This window comes from Eurytemora carolleeae, unplaced genomic scaffold (assembly GCF_000591075.1).
Source record: "Eurytemora carolleeae unplaced genomic scaffold, Eaff_2.0 scaffold406, whole genome shotgun sequence".
In the NCBI taxonomy this organism is placed as follows: domain Eukaryota; kingdom Metazoa; phylum Arthropoda; class Copepoda; order Calanoida; family Temoridae; genus Eurytemora; species Eurytemora carolleeae.
This window is the reverse complement of record NW_019396308.1, coordinates 213,245-229,751: the sequence shown is the minus strand read 5'-3', so window position 1 is coordinate 229,751 and position 16,507 is coordinate 213,245. Positions and strand designations below refer to the sequence as shown.

General features: G+C 33.7%; 2 protein-coding genes across 2 annotated transcripts in view; both read right to left on the bottom strand.

Moving 5' to 3' along the window:
- Nucleotides 1-335: 335 nt before the first annotated feature.
- Nucleotides 336-4,436, bottom strand: LOC111700662 (uncharacterized). Its single transcript, XM_023471647.1, has 7 exons — nucleotides 4,287-4,436; nucleotides 3,373-3,420; nucleotides 2,549-2,658; nucleotides 2,129-2,226; nucleotides 1,485-1,569; nucleotides 905-983; nucleotides 336-501 (listed from the first exon to the last, which is right to left on the bottom strand). Exons 1-7 carry the CDS (start codon nucleotides 4,357-4,359, stop codon nucleotides 434-436), a joined length of 561 nt encoding a protein of 186 aa, XP_023327415.1. The 5' UTR covers nucleotides 4,360-4,436; the 3' UTR covers nucleotides 336-433.
- Nucleotides 4,437-6,372: 1,936 nt separating this feature from the next.
- The window catches only part of LOC111700655 (eukaryotic translation initiation factor 3 subunit B), a 15,668-nt gene continuing 5,533 nt past the window's right edge, over nucleotides 6,373-16,507 (bottom strand). Inside the window, exons 8-20 of the mRNA XM_023471639.1 lie at nucleotides 16,339-16,405; nucleotides 15,786-15,883; nucleotides 15,155-15,254; nucleotides 14,392-14,454; nucleotides 13,551-13,622; nucleotides 13,189-13,314; nucleotides 11,403-11,525; nucleotides 10,457-10,662; nucleotides 10,169-10,273; nucleotides 9,634-9,745; nucleotides 8,615-8,749; nucleotides 7,144-7,241; nucleotides 6,373-6,948 (exon numbers count right to left, since the gene is read on the bottom strand). Of these exons, the coding sequence (XP_023327407.1) occupies nucleotides 6,852-6,948; nucleotides 7,144-7,241; nucleotides 8,615-8,749; nucleotides 9,634-9,745; nucleotides 10,169-10,273; nucleotides 10,457-10,662; nucleotides 11,403-11,525; nucleotides 13,189-13,314; nucleotides 13,551-13,622; nucleotides 14,392-14,454; nucleotides 15,155-15,254; nucleotides 15,786-15,883; nucleotides 16,339-16,405 (1,402 nt within the window). The 3' untranslated portion in view covers nucleotides 6,373-6,851. The remainder of the gene's footprint in view (nucleotides 6,949-7,143; nucleotides 7,242-8,614; nucleotides 8,750-9,633; nucleotides 9,746-10,168; nucleotides 10,274-10,456; nucleotides 10,663-11,402; nucleotides 11,526-13,188; nucleotides 13,315-13,550; nucleotides 13,623-14,391; nucleotides 14,455-15,154; nucleotides 15,255-15,785; nucleotides 15,884-16,338; nucleotides 16,406-16,507) is intronic.

Below are 16,507 nucleotides of genomic sequence, written 5' to 3'. Positions count from 1 at the left end.
TGATAAAATGTGAGCTAAAAATAATAAATAAAAAATGAAAATCACAAGGTTAGGAATATTGCAGCTGGTGTTTCTTTAATTCTGAAAATTCTGATTCTGGTTTCTATACAGCTAGCTGTAACTCTATCATATATTGGAATTTTTACAATCTTTTAAAAGATTTGAGCAACTGTAATGTGAATGTATTGTAATATAACAGAAATCCGCGATTTACATATATTGCAGAAAAAACTCAAATTCAGTTTCCACGATTATATGTAACTTCCTCTAAATTTTGCGGATGCAATATAAGAGAAAAAGAAGATAATCCAGTTATAAAACAAAACTATGAATAATAATTTCATAGATTAAATGTATTCAAGATCATAATTCTGTCTATAACAATGACCAAGAAATTGTCCGAATGAATGGGAAACCCTGTAGACAATGTTGTTTATGCCAGAATATAGGATGTAACCAGACCACAGAGCAGGAAAATATCTTTTCCGATTGGACCGGAACCTTCAAAATAAAAAATATTTATTTAAAATTATGGGAAGGAAACTTTTGAAGAGAATGAGTTAAACTGATTCTCCTGGCGGATGAACCGATCTCTAAAGCTCAAATTTTAGGTTTGACTAAAAAAGGAACTTAATTATTCCGAAAGAAAAGAACAAGTTTAACTTATTTCAGTCCATTAAAAAGTTTCATCATATTTTGCTTTTTGAAACTCTTTTATGTTTTGAAACAGGTTCATTTTATTTAATCAAAATGCTTCAAATAAAGATTATATATCTACTTAATAATTAGTAATTTTTGTAGAAATCTTTCATCAAAAATGTTTTAAGTAAACTTAGGGAAAACCTAGTGTTTAGGCAAAGCTGAGTTCCCAATCTAATAAATAAAAAAAAATCCTAAACCTGACCTGACACCATTGTCTCTCTGATAATATTTTTAAGGTCTGCGTAAGAGTTATCAATTAAACGAAACCGAGTTTCTGCTTCCTAAATCATAGACTATATATAGTTGATTTACACTTGTATAATATGCATACACAACAAGGGTGTATTATCAGTGTCCCCCGGGCATACCTCCCCCGGTCATACCTCCCCCGGGCATACCTCCCCCGGGCATTAAAATAATTTTTCTCTCTAGAATGTTTAAGCTGTGCGCTGAGCATTTTTTGCTGAAAAGTTTATTTATAAATTTTTTCCCGATGGGGCATCAAAGAAAAACCCAAAGGGGGAGAGATTTTGTTTGATCTTTTTTATCTCAAGATGTCTTAATACTCAATAAATCAAACAAAAAAATTGTGCGGATTTTATTTTATAGTCTTTCAGAACAGTCTTATTAGTTAAAAAAGTAAATCCTAGAAAATCATTAATTCTTTGAGAAGAAAAAAACAGAATCGAGCACTGAATAAAAAATTCTGATAAAGTTAATTTGTTAATTTTCTAAAAAAATGGGGGGGGGGGGAATTTAGTTTACTAAAAAATTAAACAAACTTTTAGACTTGTTGTTGCAGCCACCATTTTCTCTTCCAATGTTTTTCTTCTTTTAGACGTCGTCGTTACATCATCAGATATCTTCCTGGAAAAATCCCATTGCATGATTTGGAATGAAATTATTAAAAAAATTCTGCTTTTAAGAACACTTTAGTACACTATAGTACACTTTAATACATTTTAGTACACTTTAGTACACTTTAGCACACTTAAGTGCACTTTAGTAAACTTTAGTACACTTTAATATACTTTAGCACACTTTAGTACAATTTAGTACACTTTAGTGCACTTTAGTACACTTTAGTACACTTTAGTACACTTTAGTACACTTTAGTAAACTTATGTACACTTTAGTACACTTTAGCCACTTTACACATAATAAGCATAAAGCGGAACAAAAGTTGTTTTTTTTTCAAATTTTTTTATCTATAAATATAAAGTAGTAAGGAAAGTTCCAGGCAAAGCTGGGTTCCCTAGATAGATAGAAATATAGCTGAATATTTCGTATTTTTTAACTGTTACTTATGACTGTTTCAGAATTGTACTGCTTACAATTACAAACTACCAAATCCCTAGGTTTATTTTTAAATTAAAGTTTTGCATTTTTTTGTTAAAAGTAGAAATTAATAAATGTAATTATGTACTTGAGCTGGATCCAAAGATGCTCGATATCTGTATTGTTGAGACTTTGACCAGCGCAAACAGAGTTAGCGGTCAGCCAGGTAGAGAATATATTCAGCTTCTGAAAACATACGTAAATATACGCAATGTTGAGCATACGAGTTTTTACGTAAATACACCTATAATGCGTATACATATAAAAACGCTTTATCATTTTTACGTTTTCGGGTTTTAGGGACATTCAGATTCTGAAAACAGAGTTTGCAGTCAGTCAAGTGAAGAATATTTTCAGGTCCTGAAAACAAAGTGAGCGGTCAGCCAGGTAGAGAAAACAAAATATATTGAGTATCAAATATCAAATTTAATATTGTGTTTGCTTTATAAATATGCTTTGGTAATTTTCGTTTTCTATAATCTCGTTTCAAAAAAACTTTCTTCCTTACATTAGAATAAAGTATGTCAGTGCTTAGTATTTCCCCCTGGAGCAATCCAACTTCTTCCTTTTCTTTCTCTAGATTTGATTTTGCTATTGCTCTAGCATCCTCCAAGTTTTCTAGAAATGAAAGAAAAATCATCCATTTTTGGGTAACTATGCAGCAAACATTAATATTAGACTGTTTCTAAAAAACCCTCAAAATTAGGTAATAATGAAATGTGAATAAAATATATCGAAACTTTTCTTTTTCTATGGTTTAAAATCATTGTGAGAGGTTTAATACTTAAAATTTTTTTTCCATTTAACAAAAAATGGGTTCAGATTTAATCAATTGCGTGAAGTAGCTGAACCGCGTAGACGTAGTTCAAATACTTCATTTGTGCGCTGAAGAGAAGTAGTTGAACCATGACTGCGCGGTTCAACCATTTCTTGCTATTCAATAAACCTGGTTCAACCATGTCTTACTATTCAATAAACCTGGTTCAACCTTGTCTTACTATTCAATAAACCTGGTCCATGATATGAGATTAATTTTATTTCTATGAAAAATAAAAATGATTATAATATTTTCAATACCCTTTAAGAAATGTAAAAATTCCTTTCAATAGATGTATTTGTAGATGGAGTTATCATATTTATATATGGTTACATAAATTTAAATTTAAATTGGCATAAGGGGGGGGGGGGCAGCCACCTTTTTCCATCTAAATGAAGATGGCAAAAACAAATGCTGTGAAAATTACATCATATCTTTTCTCAGAAAGAATCGAAAATCAAGTATTTTGTTTTTAAATTTCTTTATTCTAATATTTTACAATTACAGGAATTTACCTAAATGCTGTTGAGTAGTGTTCGTGTTGGATTCGATTAACCCATCCTCTAGAAAATAATACAAACATAATATTGTGAAAATAAAATTTTGAATCCGGAAAACCGTCTTATTTTACTAGTTTTATTATCGCAGAAAACTGATTAAAACACCACAATATGATTTATTTCTTTTTACCTTTCTTGGTAAATTTTTCTCTCTCTTTTTTTCTCTTAGTACACCCTGTTTAAAAACCAAAATATCTTTTTATCTTTTATATTCTACTTTAATGGACCACAAATTTAAATTTATATTTCTCGATCTCATTGCTCTCATTGCTCGTATATAAAACTGTGAACTTAGATAGAAGGAGAAGGTTCAATTTACTTGACATTACTGCTTCGACTTTGTGACCTCGGAGGTTTGATTTTAAACACAAGTAAATTTATCCGAGGCCGAATTTAAAGAATTTGAGCCGCGGCTCAAATATGGTTCGATACACTTTAAATATTGTATTCAATGTTTCAATATTTAAGCTGGCGCTCAATTGAAACCGGTTTTTGCGGGATTTGAGACGCGGCTTAAATTCATCAAATTCAGACACCGGTTACAAATTAGAAATTCAAAACAATTCAATATCTCTTCAACCTGAGAAGTTTTAAACTTGTGCTTGAAAAAAGGTTATATTTTAATCTAACGTGCACGGTGGAACTTACTGCTTAAAGAACATATTCGCCAAAAATAATTACGTAAAAAGTTCGGAAAAAGGCAGACTTTCAAATATAAACTTTAAAATTATTGTTTAAATTAGTCGTTCTCAATAAATTATTAGACAGAAAAGGACTATCAAAGGATAAAATTTAACGATTTACTAAAAATTTTACTTGTTTATACGAATTAAACCATACTAGGAAAAAAATAATGTTTGTATGTCTTCCTAAATCTTGAAGGTTTGCATCTGTACAGTACAAGGCCTGTATGTACAGGAGTACAGAGAATGCCACCCGCATTTTATGAGAACATTTTTTCCACTAAAAACTGAATCTAGCAACATGAGGGTATAATCTCGAGTGTTTTGAATTTGGCAGGTATTTTGCTGATCAGTCAGTTTTAAATAAAATATAAAATGTCTACGATGTGACCTGGTAATCTATGGGCGTGTGCTTCTATAACTTTACAAGGAAATTAAAAGACTTTTCAGTAATAACCAGAAAACTCTGAAGACGACGTTTAGAATCAAGTTATAACTTAAAAATATGAAATGAGCATGAGACACAGCAATTGTAAATAAAATCACAAATGTAAGCAAAAAAGTAAATTTCCTTAAAATAAACCAAAATATATGTCTTGAAAAATTTAGCTCAGAAACGTCAAATTCATAAAAAATCTAACAAATTATAAGATAAAAAATCGGTTTTTGGGGAAGACAGAATATAAAAACCTAGTTTTGTAGCCTTAAATAGAACATTTTTTGAAATATCGAGAAACGAACAAATACAGTCGATATTTAACGGTTCAAACTTTAAGATGCAGCTTATGATGCCCATGACAACATGTTTTGAAAAAAAATCCCAAACAATTAGTTTTGTCAATTACCATTGTGATCTCTATTCATTAGATCGTTAATTCTTCCATAACTTTTGCTTCTGTTTAAATTTTTCTGTTTTAAAACTTTCAAAAATATTCATATCATTCTTTTCTTGTTTTACCGCCCTATATTTATCATTTAAAAATGCGAAAACTGGCGGAAGACTTAGATGCTGTGGCATGGAAGACCGTACGGTTGTGACTGTCTGAAGACAAAAATCTAATATGTGGCATGGAAGGGAAAAATGTTGTCGCGTATGGCCTCCTGCCTTCCCCTGCTCTACATACATATTAAAATGGTGTAGTTCAAATTTGTTTAGATTTTTTAAATATATAGTTTTACATATAGGGTGTCTCACAAAACATTACAGTTGGTGAATAGTTTTGAATGTCTTCCTCCATATTCTGTATTAGATATAAAGACTTATGCAGTTTATTTCGTTTAAAAACTCATTCAGTAAAATTAATTAAGGACTGCATTTTTTTGTTATTCGCTATGGTATCAAACAACTAAACAAATTAGGGAAGAGGACATTTTAAACTATTCACCAACTGTCATGTTTCGTGTAACACCCTGTAAGAGAAAATGTAAAAATATGCAAAATTACGAAAAAATAGACGACATTGATCATTACTCATTACACAACATATTTATCATTTCAGCTATTACGTAATCATCGAATCCTTTAACTTATAAATTATTTATTCAATTGTATTCTCTGATACAACTTTAATAGTAATTACAGCCATTCCCTCAATTTAAAGCTTAATTTTACTATCTTATTTTTCCATTTCCCTGAATATAAATCTCCCACGTACGTTTTTTAATTCATGAAACGGCATTTGAAAATAATTTTAAAATGAAGAAATTGTTATTTTTTCTGATCAGGCAAAGGTTTTAAGGGCAACCTTGGTAGTTAGGACATTTCACTCAATAAATGAAATTAAATGTACAGTCCCTTTGATTTAGACGGCACAGGAGAATACTGAATAAGTTTACTTTCCGAATCATTACAGCTAAATTTTAGTCAGTGGTAAATTTAAATTTAAAGTGTTACAACATTATTTAAGTTTTAAATATTCCCTTTTCTTTTTAACGGGATTTTCAACAATACCCTTCACAGGTACGATTAAAACCTTTATATGAATAGATATCAGTTTTTTTTCATTTGTGGGTTCTTTGCGAATATTACTTGCGTCATGCACATTTCTAGCTTATAAGAAGCATTGGAGAAATTTACAGAATAAATACTTTTAGCAGAGGAAAACCGACGTTATCTTCTATGGTTAATGTAGTCCTGCGACCAAATTTAATGAAAAGGAAACCTAGTTGATAAAATAAAACTTCTTTGCTACTTGACCCGGCTCACGGGAGAACTGGTTGAACCCAAGTAATATTAATGTTAGTGCCATGCGTCCTGTGTTTAGATAAAAAATATAGCTATAAATATTTATTTAACAAATAAATCATACAACTAAAATTATTTTTTAGTGAGAAATTAAGATTTAGAATCAAGTCCAAGATCTGATCCTGGATTAGGATCCAGTCCCTGATCAAGTTCTGGATAAAGATAAAGTTTTTGATCTAATCTTGGATTAGGATCCAGTCCCTGATCTAGTTTTGGATAAAGATCAATTTCTTATTCTAATCCTGGATAAAGATCAAGCCCCTTATCTAATCCTGGATTAGGATCCAGTCGCTGATCTAGTTCTAGATAAAGATCAAGTCCCTGATTTAGTTCTGGATATAGATCAAGTCTCTGATCTAGTCCTGGATAAAGATCAAGTCCCTGATCTAATCCTGAATAAGGATCCAGTCCCTGATCTAGTTCTGGATAAGGATCAAGTCCCTGATCTAATCCTGGATAAGGATCCAGTCCCTGATCTTGGTCTGGATAAAGATAAAGTCCCTGATCTAATCCTGAATAAGGATCGCCTCCTCCTTAACAAGGAACTCAACGACCTCTTCGTCCAGTTCAGACTCGTCAAAGTTGTCGGTATCCACTCCGTTCCTGAACAATAACATGGTTAAGAGAAAAAGAGGCTTTTTTTGTTCCGAGAATAACACCAAAACATTAACAAAAATAAATAAAATGAATTTAAAAAAAATGAAGAATGTTTTAAAGTTACATTACATTTTTGTTGATTTGTATTATTTCTATTTAAATAAGTAAAAATCAAAAAAGCTGAATTTATATTTGACAAACCTGAGGGCGAGCCTGTCCTCGATGGTGTCTGCGTACTCGATCACATGCTTCTCCCTGTACTCACGGAACTTGTCCATGGCGGCTCTCCTCTTGTCAATCTTAACACAGTTGAGTTTATTAATTAGTAATCTCTGCTTGTTTGTTTGTCCGATCATAACTCTTGAACTCCATCACCGATTTGCACCAGTTCCTAAGCCAGTATTTTGTAAAATAGTAATCTCAGTTTTTTGTCTTTTTGTTTCTTTATATGTCCGATCATAACTCAGGAATCCCTGGAGCGATTTGCCTCAAATTTTAACTGAGGAACTCAGTAGAATAAGGAGAATATTTTTAGCTTAGATTGGAAATGTAAGGCTGACTAATGAGGGAAACATTAAATGGCTAATAAAAGCTAGATTCCCAAGCTAGTATACATGTTGAATCGTCGATATTTTCAGGAGAAAATAGAATATTCTTCCGAAATCAATATTTTTCGACATTGCAGGGGTGTATATAATTCCATTTCCCCCCCACCCCCCCTTGGGGGGGGGAAAGAAATCAAATACGATTTAAACCTACGTCACTTGTAAAGGCTTCTGTAGAGGCTTTTCATAGAACAGAGTGGGCTGAAAACATCAGTAAAGACATGCTAGAAACAAGTGCCAGAGTACATCTAGAGGAGCTGGTTGAAAATCTTATAGAAGACAAACTTCAGGAGAAGTTTGAAGTTCAGGATAGCCTTCTGCAGACATTCATTCCATTCCTGACATTTAAACAAAATTCTGATCAGTAGTCCTTGGAAGTGTTATATCAACTGTTCCAAAAGAATTATAGGCAGAGTTTGTCAGCAGAGTCTAGATTCTTTGACCTGTTTGAACATGTTAATATCAAATCATATACTGAAGCCTACTGTGAAAGTGTGGGATCCCACATGAATATACTAGTTAATAAGGAAGAAACCTCACATCAAGCTTTTTCTCAGGAGAGCTTATCATAGCTTTAAATGCTCCTCCTCTTCACATCTTAAAGAAAAAAATCATCACTGAAATCAGGGATGAGTTTATGAAGGAGATGACCTTTGTAAGAAAGATGGACAACGCCAGACTTTCCAGACAGTACTCCAAACTGAAGTTTGCAGATCTATCTCTTGGACAGCTACGGAAGAACCATGAAAATCAGTCTCATGTCCCTGTAGACTTTTTTATTGTTTAATTAAGTAAGAATAAGTAATTTTTTTTAGATGATACTTTAATAAATCTAACAAGAGTTTAATATATGTATTTTTAGTTGTCGAGTTTGAGGAAGGAATTCAAAAAAAATTTAGAGGGGGGGGGGGAAAGAATAAAAAATATGGAATTATATACACCCCTGCGACATTGTTAAGCATTTGGCAGGCCGCAAGATTTTAATGCAATAAAATTTAACCGTCTACTTGGTGAGAGAAAAATGAGAAAAAACCTTTTTAATCCTGATAAATAAATAATTAACTCACCAGCTCTTTACTTGCTTTACTTTGTCTCATCTTATCCTTAGCGTTGAACTGGTCGCTGTACTTCTTCAGGTTCTTCTTGATCTCCTTCACCTGCTTCTCAGACAGCAGGGTCTGGGGTCGGGGTCTCCACAACAACTAAACAAAATATTGTATAGTTTGGGTCATCTTGCTCAATGATTGTTTAACAAGGACGGCCCATATCATCAATCCAAACCATTACTGGGTAAATCATAGACGTCCTGCTTCCGGTTTTTGTGGCTTAAGTGAGTACAAGGGTGTACTTTTATATAATAATTATTTATTTTCAAATAAGTTATTTGTTTGCGCTGAATGAGTTTTATTTGCTCAATCTGGAAAAAATACAAAAATAGGACATGAAAATGCAAGTTTCATCATTTTCCTTACTTTCTACACAAAATTTATTATTTCTCCTAAAAAAATAATTTATTTTTCCCAATTCCTCGAAAAAAATCTGAAAGTTCAGCGCAAACTTCTAAAGAAAATAATAATTTTCTGGGAAGATATACACCCCGAGTGAGTACTGACTATACTTAGCGAGTACTGACTATACTTAATCAGTATCGGACCATGGTCTTGCAGCTTGAGAGAGGTTTAAATTAATGAGCAAGGATGAAATGTCCTGCTACAGTGGACATCAGTTGCTTATTGATAAGGATCCGGATACTGGATCCGCACAGTAAAAAAAAATTGATCCGGATCCACGTCATGAATATTTCTTTAAGATTTACTTATTTATTTCGCGTTTATAAGGAAATTTTTGATAATCTTTTTTGCAACATATCAGATTAGGGTATTAAGCGCAACAAGTTTTTTTCCTCGCAGTATTTGGTTGATATTTTACTCCTTGGATCCGGATCCAAGAAGCCAAAATGTTGCGGATCCAAGGGATCCAGATCCGGATCCTAAGCACTGTCCTTGGGTCTGCATAAGATGAAGATAACTGCTTGACCCTGAGATTCACAATACAATAGTTCTGACTACATAAATTCTCAAATTACCTGACAGAATTTATCAATGACAGCTCTCTTCAATATTTTGCCCTGGAAGTTCCAAATCCAGTAAGCATTGTCAACCTTGTGACCCCAGAATGAGACTCCAGTAACAACATACCTAGAACAGGGCTGTATACAACACCAAAATTACATTAGTATCAAAAGAATAGTTCTTAGGCTGATTTCCTCCATATATTGATTTTCCTTGGAACCTTTTCCTTTTCCTGAGATGAAATTTAAAGAATTTGAGCCGTGGTTTAAATCCGCCAAAACCCGGTTTAAATAAAGCGCCGGCTTAAATCTTGAAACATTTGATACAATTTTAAGTGGAACCAACCATATTTAAACCGCGGCATAAATTTAAACCGCCGCTCAAATTCTTTAAATTCGGCCACTGATTACACTTTTAAACTATCTTAAATAACTTTCCCTTGTAAGGCCTTTGAAAAAAAAACCTTTTCTTTTTCTCTCCTTTCACACGTCTTCCCTATTTTGTTTGGTCAAATTTTAAATTATTTCCCCCGTACTGTACTGTACATACCTGCCGGTAGGGTCCCACTCGACATCTGTACACATGAAGTGCTCTCCAAGCCCCATGGTAGTGAAGTCGCTGGTGTCGATGAACTCCAGAACACCATTCATAGATCTAGTAAATAAAGGAATGTAAATCATTTAATAATTTTCAGTCAATAATTTTCCATGGACTAGGAATCATTATAAAATACAACAATCCATCAGTAACCTCATCTACAATCTATTTTTTACATCATTCCATTAATCCATTATTCCATTAATCCATAAATCCACTAACCCATGAACCAATATGTACCTTAGTCCGGCCAGAATAACAAACTGCCCTGTTGGAGACCAGAAAATATGATTCGCCGTTTTCCGTTCATATTTCTTCACAAGGATCGGAGTCTGACCGGCCTTCAGCTTATAGAAGGATACACTGAAGGACTGAGATTCTCCGTGTATAACTGCAAACTTGGAACCAACAGGTTCCCAAGAAAATGCATGAACTGACTCTTTAACCTGGAATTCAAATAATGAAAAGTATTGGTAGTAGGATCTTTTAAAGGTTTATTTGAAGTTGTAGTTAAACATATTATGCTTCAGAAACAAAGTATTAATTATTAGAATTATACACTTAAAACAGAACATGTAAATCAGATAAAGGTTTCAAGGGTACCGTTGCAGTGGCTTGTATTAGTTGTGACTCATATTTTGCCACCCTCCCTCCCCATTCCCCTTCTAGAATCATATTTTTTCCCCCTAAATCCACATTTAATAAAACGGGTATATTTTACAGGTTTCTCGAAGACATTTTTTGGATTTTATTAGTATAAAGAAGGTCAACTTCAACGCCCCTCCCTGTTTTTTTTTTAATAATTTCTGATACTGTTTTTAAGTTTTTTATAGGTTTTTTTTAAAGTTTATTTCTGTTTTTTCCCCTTTCAATCTTCCCCTTTTTAATTTTTTCTTCATGGCCTCCTCCCCCCTACCCCACCCAATGAAAGCTCAGAGAAAAACATACACCCCTGTACTGTTGTAAATTGTGCATTGATATGTTTGAATGGTGAGTCACTTAAATTACGCGTACAGTCCCTTTAAAAACTGATCCGAGTTTGAATGAGATAAACATGATTTTGTTTTGAAGAATTACACGTTTTTAGAAAAAAACACAATAAATCAGATTGAGATGGCATCGTTTTAATGAATCCCTAAATTACGATAACAGTCCCTTTAAATCTTCTGACATTGCGAAGTATTACCTCTACACTGTCGACAGGGATCTGTTTCTCAAGCATATGGAAGATCTCGAAGTTGCAGTACATACCAGCGTACTTGTTATCGCCGGCCTTCTCTACACTCAGGATCTTCTTGTACCGGTCAACCTAGAAAATTAAATATCTTTGTAATTAATTATTTTTACAAGCAGCAGAAGCGCTTACGATATTTTCCTAATATCAACCCAGTCTATAAACAAAGGTTCTAAACTCCAACCATCTAACTACAGACCTGTCGGTCTAGCCTCTTTTCCTTGAAACATCTTTGAAAGTATGTTAAGAGATAAGTTCATTACACATCTTACTGACAACAATCTCATAAATTCAAGTCAGCATGGATTTATGTCCAATACATCTTGTGTCACAAATCTCCTGGGGTTTTTGGAGACTGTGACAGGCTATATACTCAATGTAGATAAGGAATTAAATCTAGACCGTAATTATCTCAACTTTTTCAAGGCTTTTGATACTGTACCCCATCTGAGATTAATTGAAAAAATCAAGGCTCATTCTATTGGTGGAAAGGTTCTGAAATGGATTGAAAACTGGTTACAACACACACACAAAGAGTAGTACTCAATGGATCTTCAACACCATGAAAGGTGCTATCTGGATTTTCTCAGGGTAGCTTGTTTGGTTCATTAATGATATTGATAAAGCTGTGTGTCAAAATCAATAAGAAGTTCACTGACGATACAAAAGTAGGACACATAGTTATGAATCACACTGACTCGGAAACCCCCTTCAAACAGCTCTCAATAATCTGTCCAGCTGGGCGGATTTAACACTGATAAATGCAAGGTGATGCATATGAGAAAAAGAAATTCTGAAGAACCAGGTCCTATCTAGAACAGAAAAAAGATATTGGAGTAATAATCCATAAATCCCTGAAGCCATCCCTCCAGTGTAAGGAAGCATCCAGAAAAGCAAATGGTGTTTTGACCCAAATTGCACGCTCCTTTCATTACATAGACAGAAAAACCTTCTTAAACCTGTACACAACTAATGTTAGGCTTAATTTTTCTACCAAAAAAGCTTGAACCACATATTAAATTTAACACCAGAATGGAACCCATGGCTTCAACAGGATCAAGAAGTGCTTGAAAATGTACAAAAAAGAGGTGTCACCATAATAGACCGGACTACACAGCAATGAATAGAAACAGGTTGAAAGAACTGCGAATGCCGAGTCTGAAGGACAGGCGGATTCAGTTTGACATGATCCAGACTTTCAAAATTGTTCACGAGATTGATAGGGTTGAGTTTGTAGAAGACAGAGGAACACGACTTTCAGTGGATCCCTTGGACATTAAAAGTAAACTATCCAATACAGAGTTGAGAAGAAGATTTTTCTCTAATCGTACAGTTCAATAATGGAACAACCTGACAAAAGAAATATTTCTAGAATATCTGAAAGATGTATATCCAATGTCCCTATCAGCAAGCGCTTTATTCAAGACTAAGAAAAACAAGTAAAAGTATGTGGAAGTGCTACAAAAAAAAAAAAAAATTTCAACCAATTAAAAAAGCCGCCTCTACTTAAAACTGGAATTTATTCATTTAATGACTGAATATACGAAAAGTGTTTAATTTCTATCGGAGGGCACCCTGGGGGGGAGGGGGGATCCAGATCCGGATCCTAAGCACTGGTTTAAAGATAATATCTGTTTGTCTATGTGGGTTCAGAAGATAATATTTGTTTGTNTTTCAAGAAAATATAAACCCCCAGATCAATTCTTATTAACTGTAACAATTTCTGTTTCCTTGTTACCTTGACACAGAGATAGTCTCCACATTTTTGCCAGTGCATCTTACAGTCCGCTACATTGAACAGATTCTTCACCCTGATCTCTTTTCTGTGCGGGATCTCAAGCAGCACAACACGAGCAGGCACATCCTAGTATATTTCACAGTGTACAGTACAGTACAGCACAGTACAGGACAAACAGTACAGTACAGTACGGTACAAATAGTACAGTACAAACAGTACAGTACGGTACAGTACACAACAACATCAAGTACATGAGAGTACACAACAACATCAAGTACATGACAATTCAAATAACACAATTTTCATAATTTTAACTCTAAAATCTATTATTCTTGTTGTTTTTGTCGAATGGATAAATTTACCTTATCTTCAGCAACCCAGTAAGCCAGTATATTCTCCTTAGGACTCCAGGAGAAATCTTGCATTCCAGGTACCTGACACAGCAATCAATCAATCAATCAATCAATCAAACCAGGAATCAATCAATTGATTAATCAAATAATCAAATCATCAAGCAATCAATCAATTGATCAATCAAATAATCAAATCATCAATCAATTTATCAATAAAAAGTTCACAAAAATATTGATAACGGAGATTTTAGGGCGCCGCTCCCCTTCCCCTTTTCTAAAATAATTTTGGGTTTTAACTGTTGCTCTTTAACGGGAGTGTTCGCGAAAATGAAAGGGGGTAATAGACTGATCACGAATTGAATTTTGGTTTGGGCGCTACAAATTTCTACTTCTAGATGTTGCGTATAAATGGGAGATGATGGTTAAAAACGTCTTGTACCCAAAATTCAGTATACAACCAAAGGATTTCACAGAGCTGCAGTATTCCACCCAAACCGTAAATAAGTCAATTAAGATTAACACAAATCATTCAGGTACTACACATTTTAAATGTTGAATACATTTTAGGGCATTCGTATGTAGTTTAAATATCTTAATCTTTCTTATTTTTAATGCATGTATATAATGAGAAGTCGAGATGAAATCTTTTTTGCCGAAAGGTGTCTCTAGTTGTCGATATTATTTGAAGTTTCCCTCATTTGTGCTAGCAGCTCTTTCAGTTTTACTTATGCAATATAATGATGACCCAATCATTGAATGTACACTAAACATTATCACGGCATAACAGCTCATTATTGAGGAAGGACAAAAGTGTGATATAATACATCGTAGCTTTTACAAAAAGGGTCACCTTGATACTTTTCTTGTCCAGTAGACCAAAGGAAGGTGTCTCGTATATAGAGAGGGTTCCGTCCTGAAATAACATTAAATATAATTTGATAAAACTGAAGTGCTTAGGATCCATTTCATTTTAATCCGCCCTGAAAAAATCCGAATCCGGATTCAGATTATTTAACAAAAGAAGAATTTTTAAACGCTCATATTTTATGCTAAAAATTGATGTATTAACCATTCAGAGATAAGGAAAATTGTAATAATCTTTTAACTTTAAAAAGCATTTAAATTTGGATAATGAGAGCAAAAAGTCTATTTTAACAGTTAAGTAATTATTTTGCCCCTTGGATTTGGATCCGTGGATCCGCATATTTTTGCGGATCCGAGTCCGAATTTAATGAATTTGAGCCGCGTCTCAAATCCCCAAAAAACTGTTTTCAATTGAGCGCCGGCTTAAATCTTGGAAACATTGAATACGATTTTAAGTGGAACGAACCATATTTGAGCCGCGGCCCAAATTACTTAAATTCGGCCTCCGGATCCTAAGCACTGAAAAATAGGTTTAATTCAGTGATGACGTAAGTCATTTTGAAAGTGTGAACAATTATTTTTTTGTCTGTAAGTGTACATTGATAATACTAGTCTAATTCGTCAATTATTTTCTTTACATATTTGGTGGTGAAAAAATCAAGTTCTTCCCTTATACGACGCTTTGATACTTAAAGTTAATAATGTTTTCCCTACAATAGTAAGTGATTAAGGCTTCTTTTTATTGTCACCTTGGACATCCTAGCGAAGAACTTGTCATCATGGCTCCACTTGAAGGCAGGTATCATCGGGGGATCCTCGGCATGGAATGCACGTTTCTTAGCTCCAGTCCTAGATATAATTTACAATCAAATAAGTGTTAAATCTGAAAGGCTGTAAAGCTGTGGCCTGGAGTCCAAGCCAGGCTAGAGCAAAATTTATAAAGCCGGAGTTATAAAGATCTTAAAAATAAACGATGCTTTTAAGAGAAATCAGTTTGGAACACAGTTTACAATGGCAGTAGTAATCTTGTATCCCAGATAACAATGGCGGTGGTTACCTTGTATCCCAGATAACAATGGCAGTGGTTACCTTGTATCCCAGATAACAATGGCAGTGGTTACCTTGTATCCCAGATAACAATGGCAGTGGTAATCTTGTATCCCAGATAAGAATGGCGGTGGTAATCTTGTATCCCAGATAACAATGGCGGTGGTTACCTTGTATCCTAGCTAACAATGGCGGTGGTTTACCTTGCATCCCAGATAACTATGTCAGTGGTAACCTTGTGTCCCAGATAACAATGGCGGTGGTTACCTTGTATCCCAGATAACACTGGCGGTGGTTTTACATTGTATCCCAGATAACAATGGCGGTGGTTACCTTGTATCCCAGATAACGATGGCGGTTGGTTCCTCTGAAGGGGGACCACGTGGGCTGAATGTTACAACGTACTTCTCACAAGGAGAGAAATCAATAAACTGAAAGAAGAAAATATAAATACTATGATTTAAATTTTTATTTCAATGCGATTTGTTTTAATAATCAAATATTACAACATTTTAACTTTAGAATAAAGATCGAAGTACATGTATTCATTTATTAAGTACAACTGTTGGATAGTTTGTTGTTTAAAACATAAGACACATTTATCAATTTAAAAGAAGATATTTTAAAGGGAAGTAAAAAATACAAATAAATAGAAATAAGATTTTGAAAAGTAAAGAGAAAAAAGAAATCAAGAAATTTAAATCCTTGTTTTTAAAGCAAAAATTAATTGATTTTTGGTTCTGACATTTATAATTGAAAGTATGGCATGCATTGCTCTTTCATCATTTTAAAAACTATGTTTCCCCATTTTAATGGTGGAAAGGTTGTTATTATGTTGTAATATAAAAACTAAGATAAAGAAAGATATTTAGAATGAATTATTAACCTCAACTCCAAAATGTGCAAACTTCTGTAGTTGTCCAAACTTATCTCCTCCCCACAGAGCAATTCCTCTAAAAAGAGCATGAGGGTGAACCAGAATAATGTTCTGGAGTGGTTGACAGGAATATAAACCAAGCCTCTCCCAACCCACATAAAATACACCTCCCCCCCCC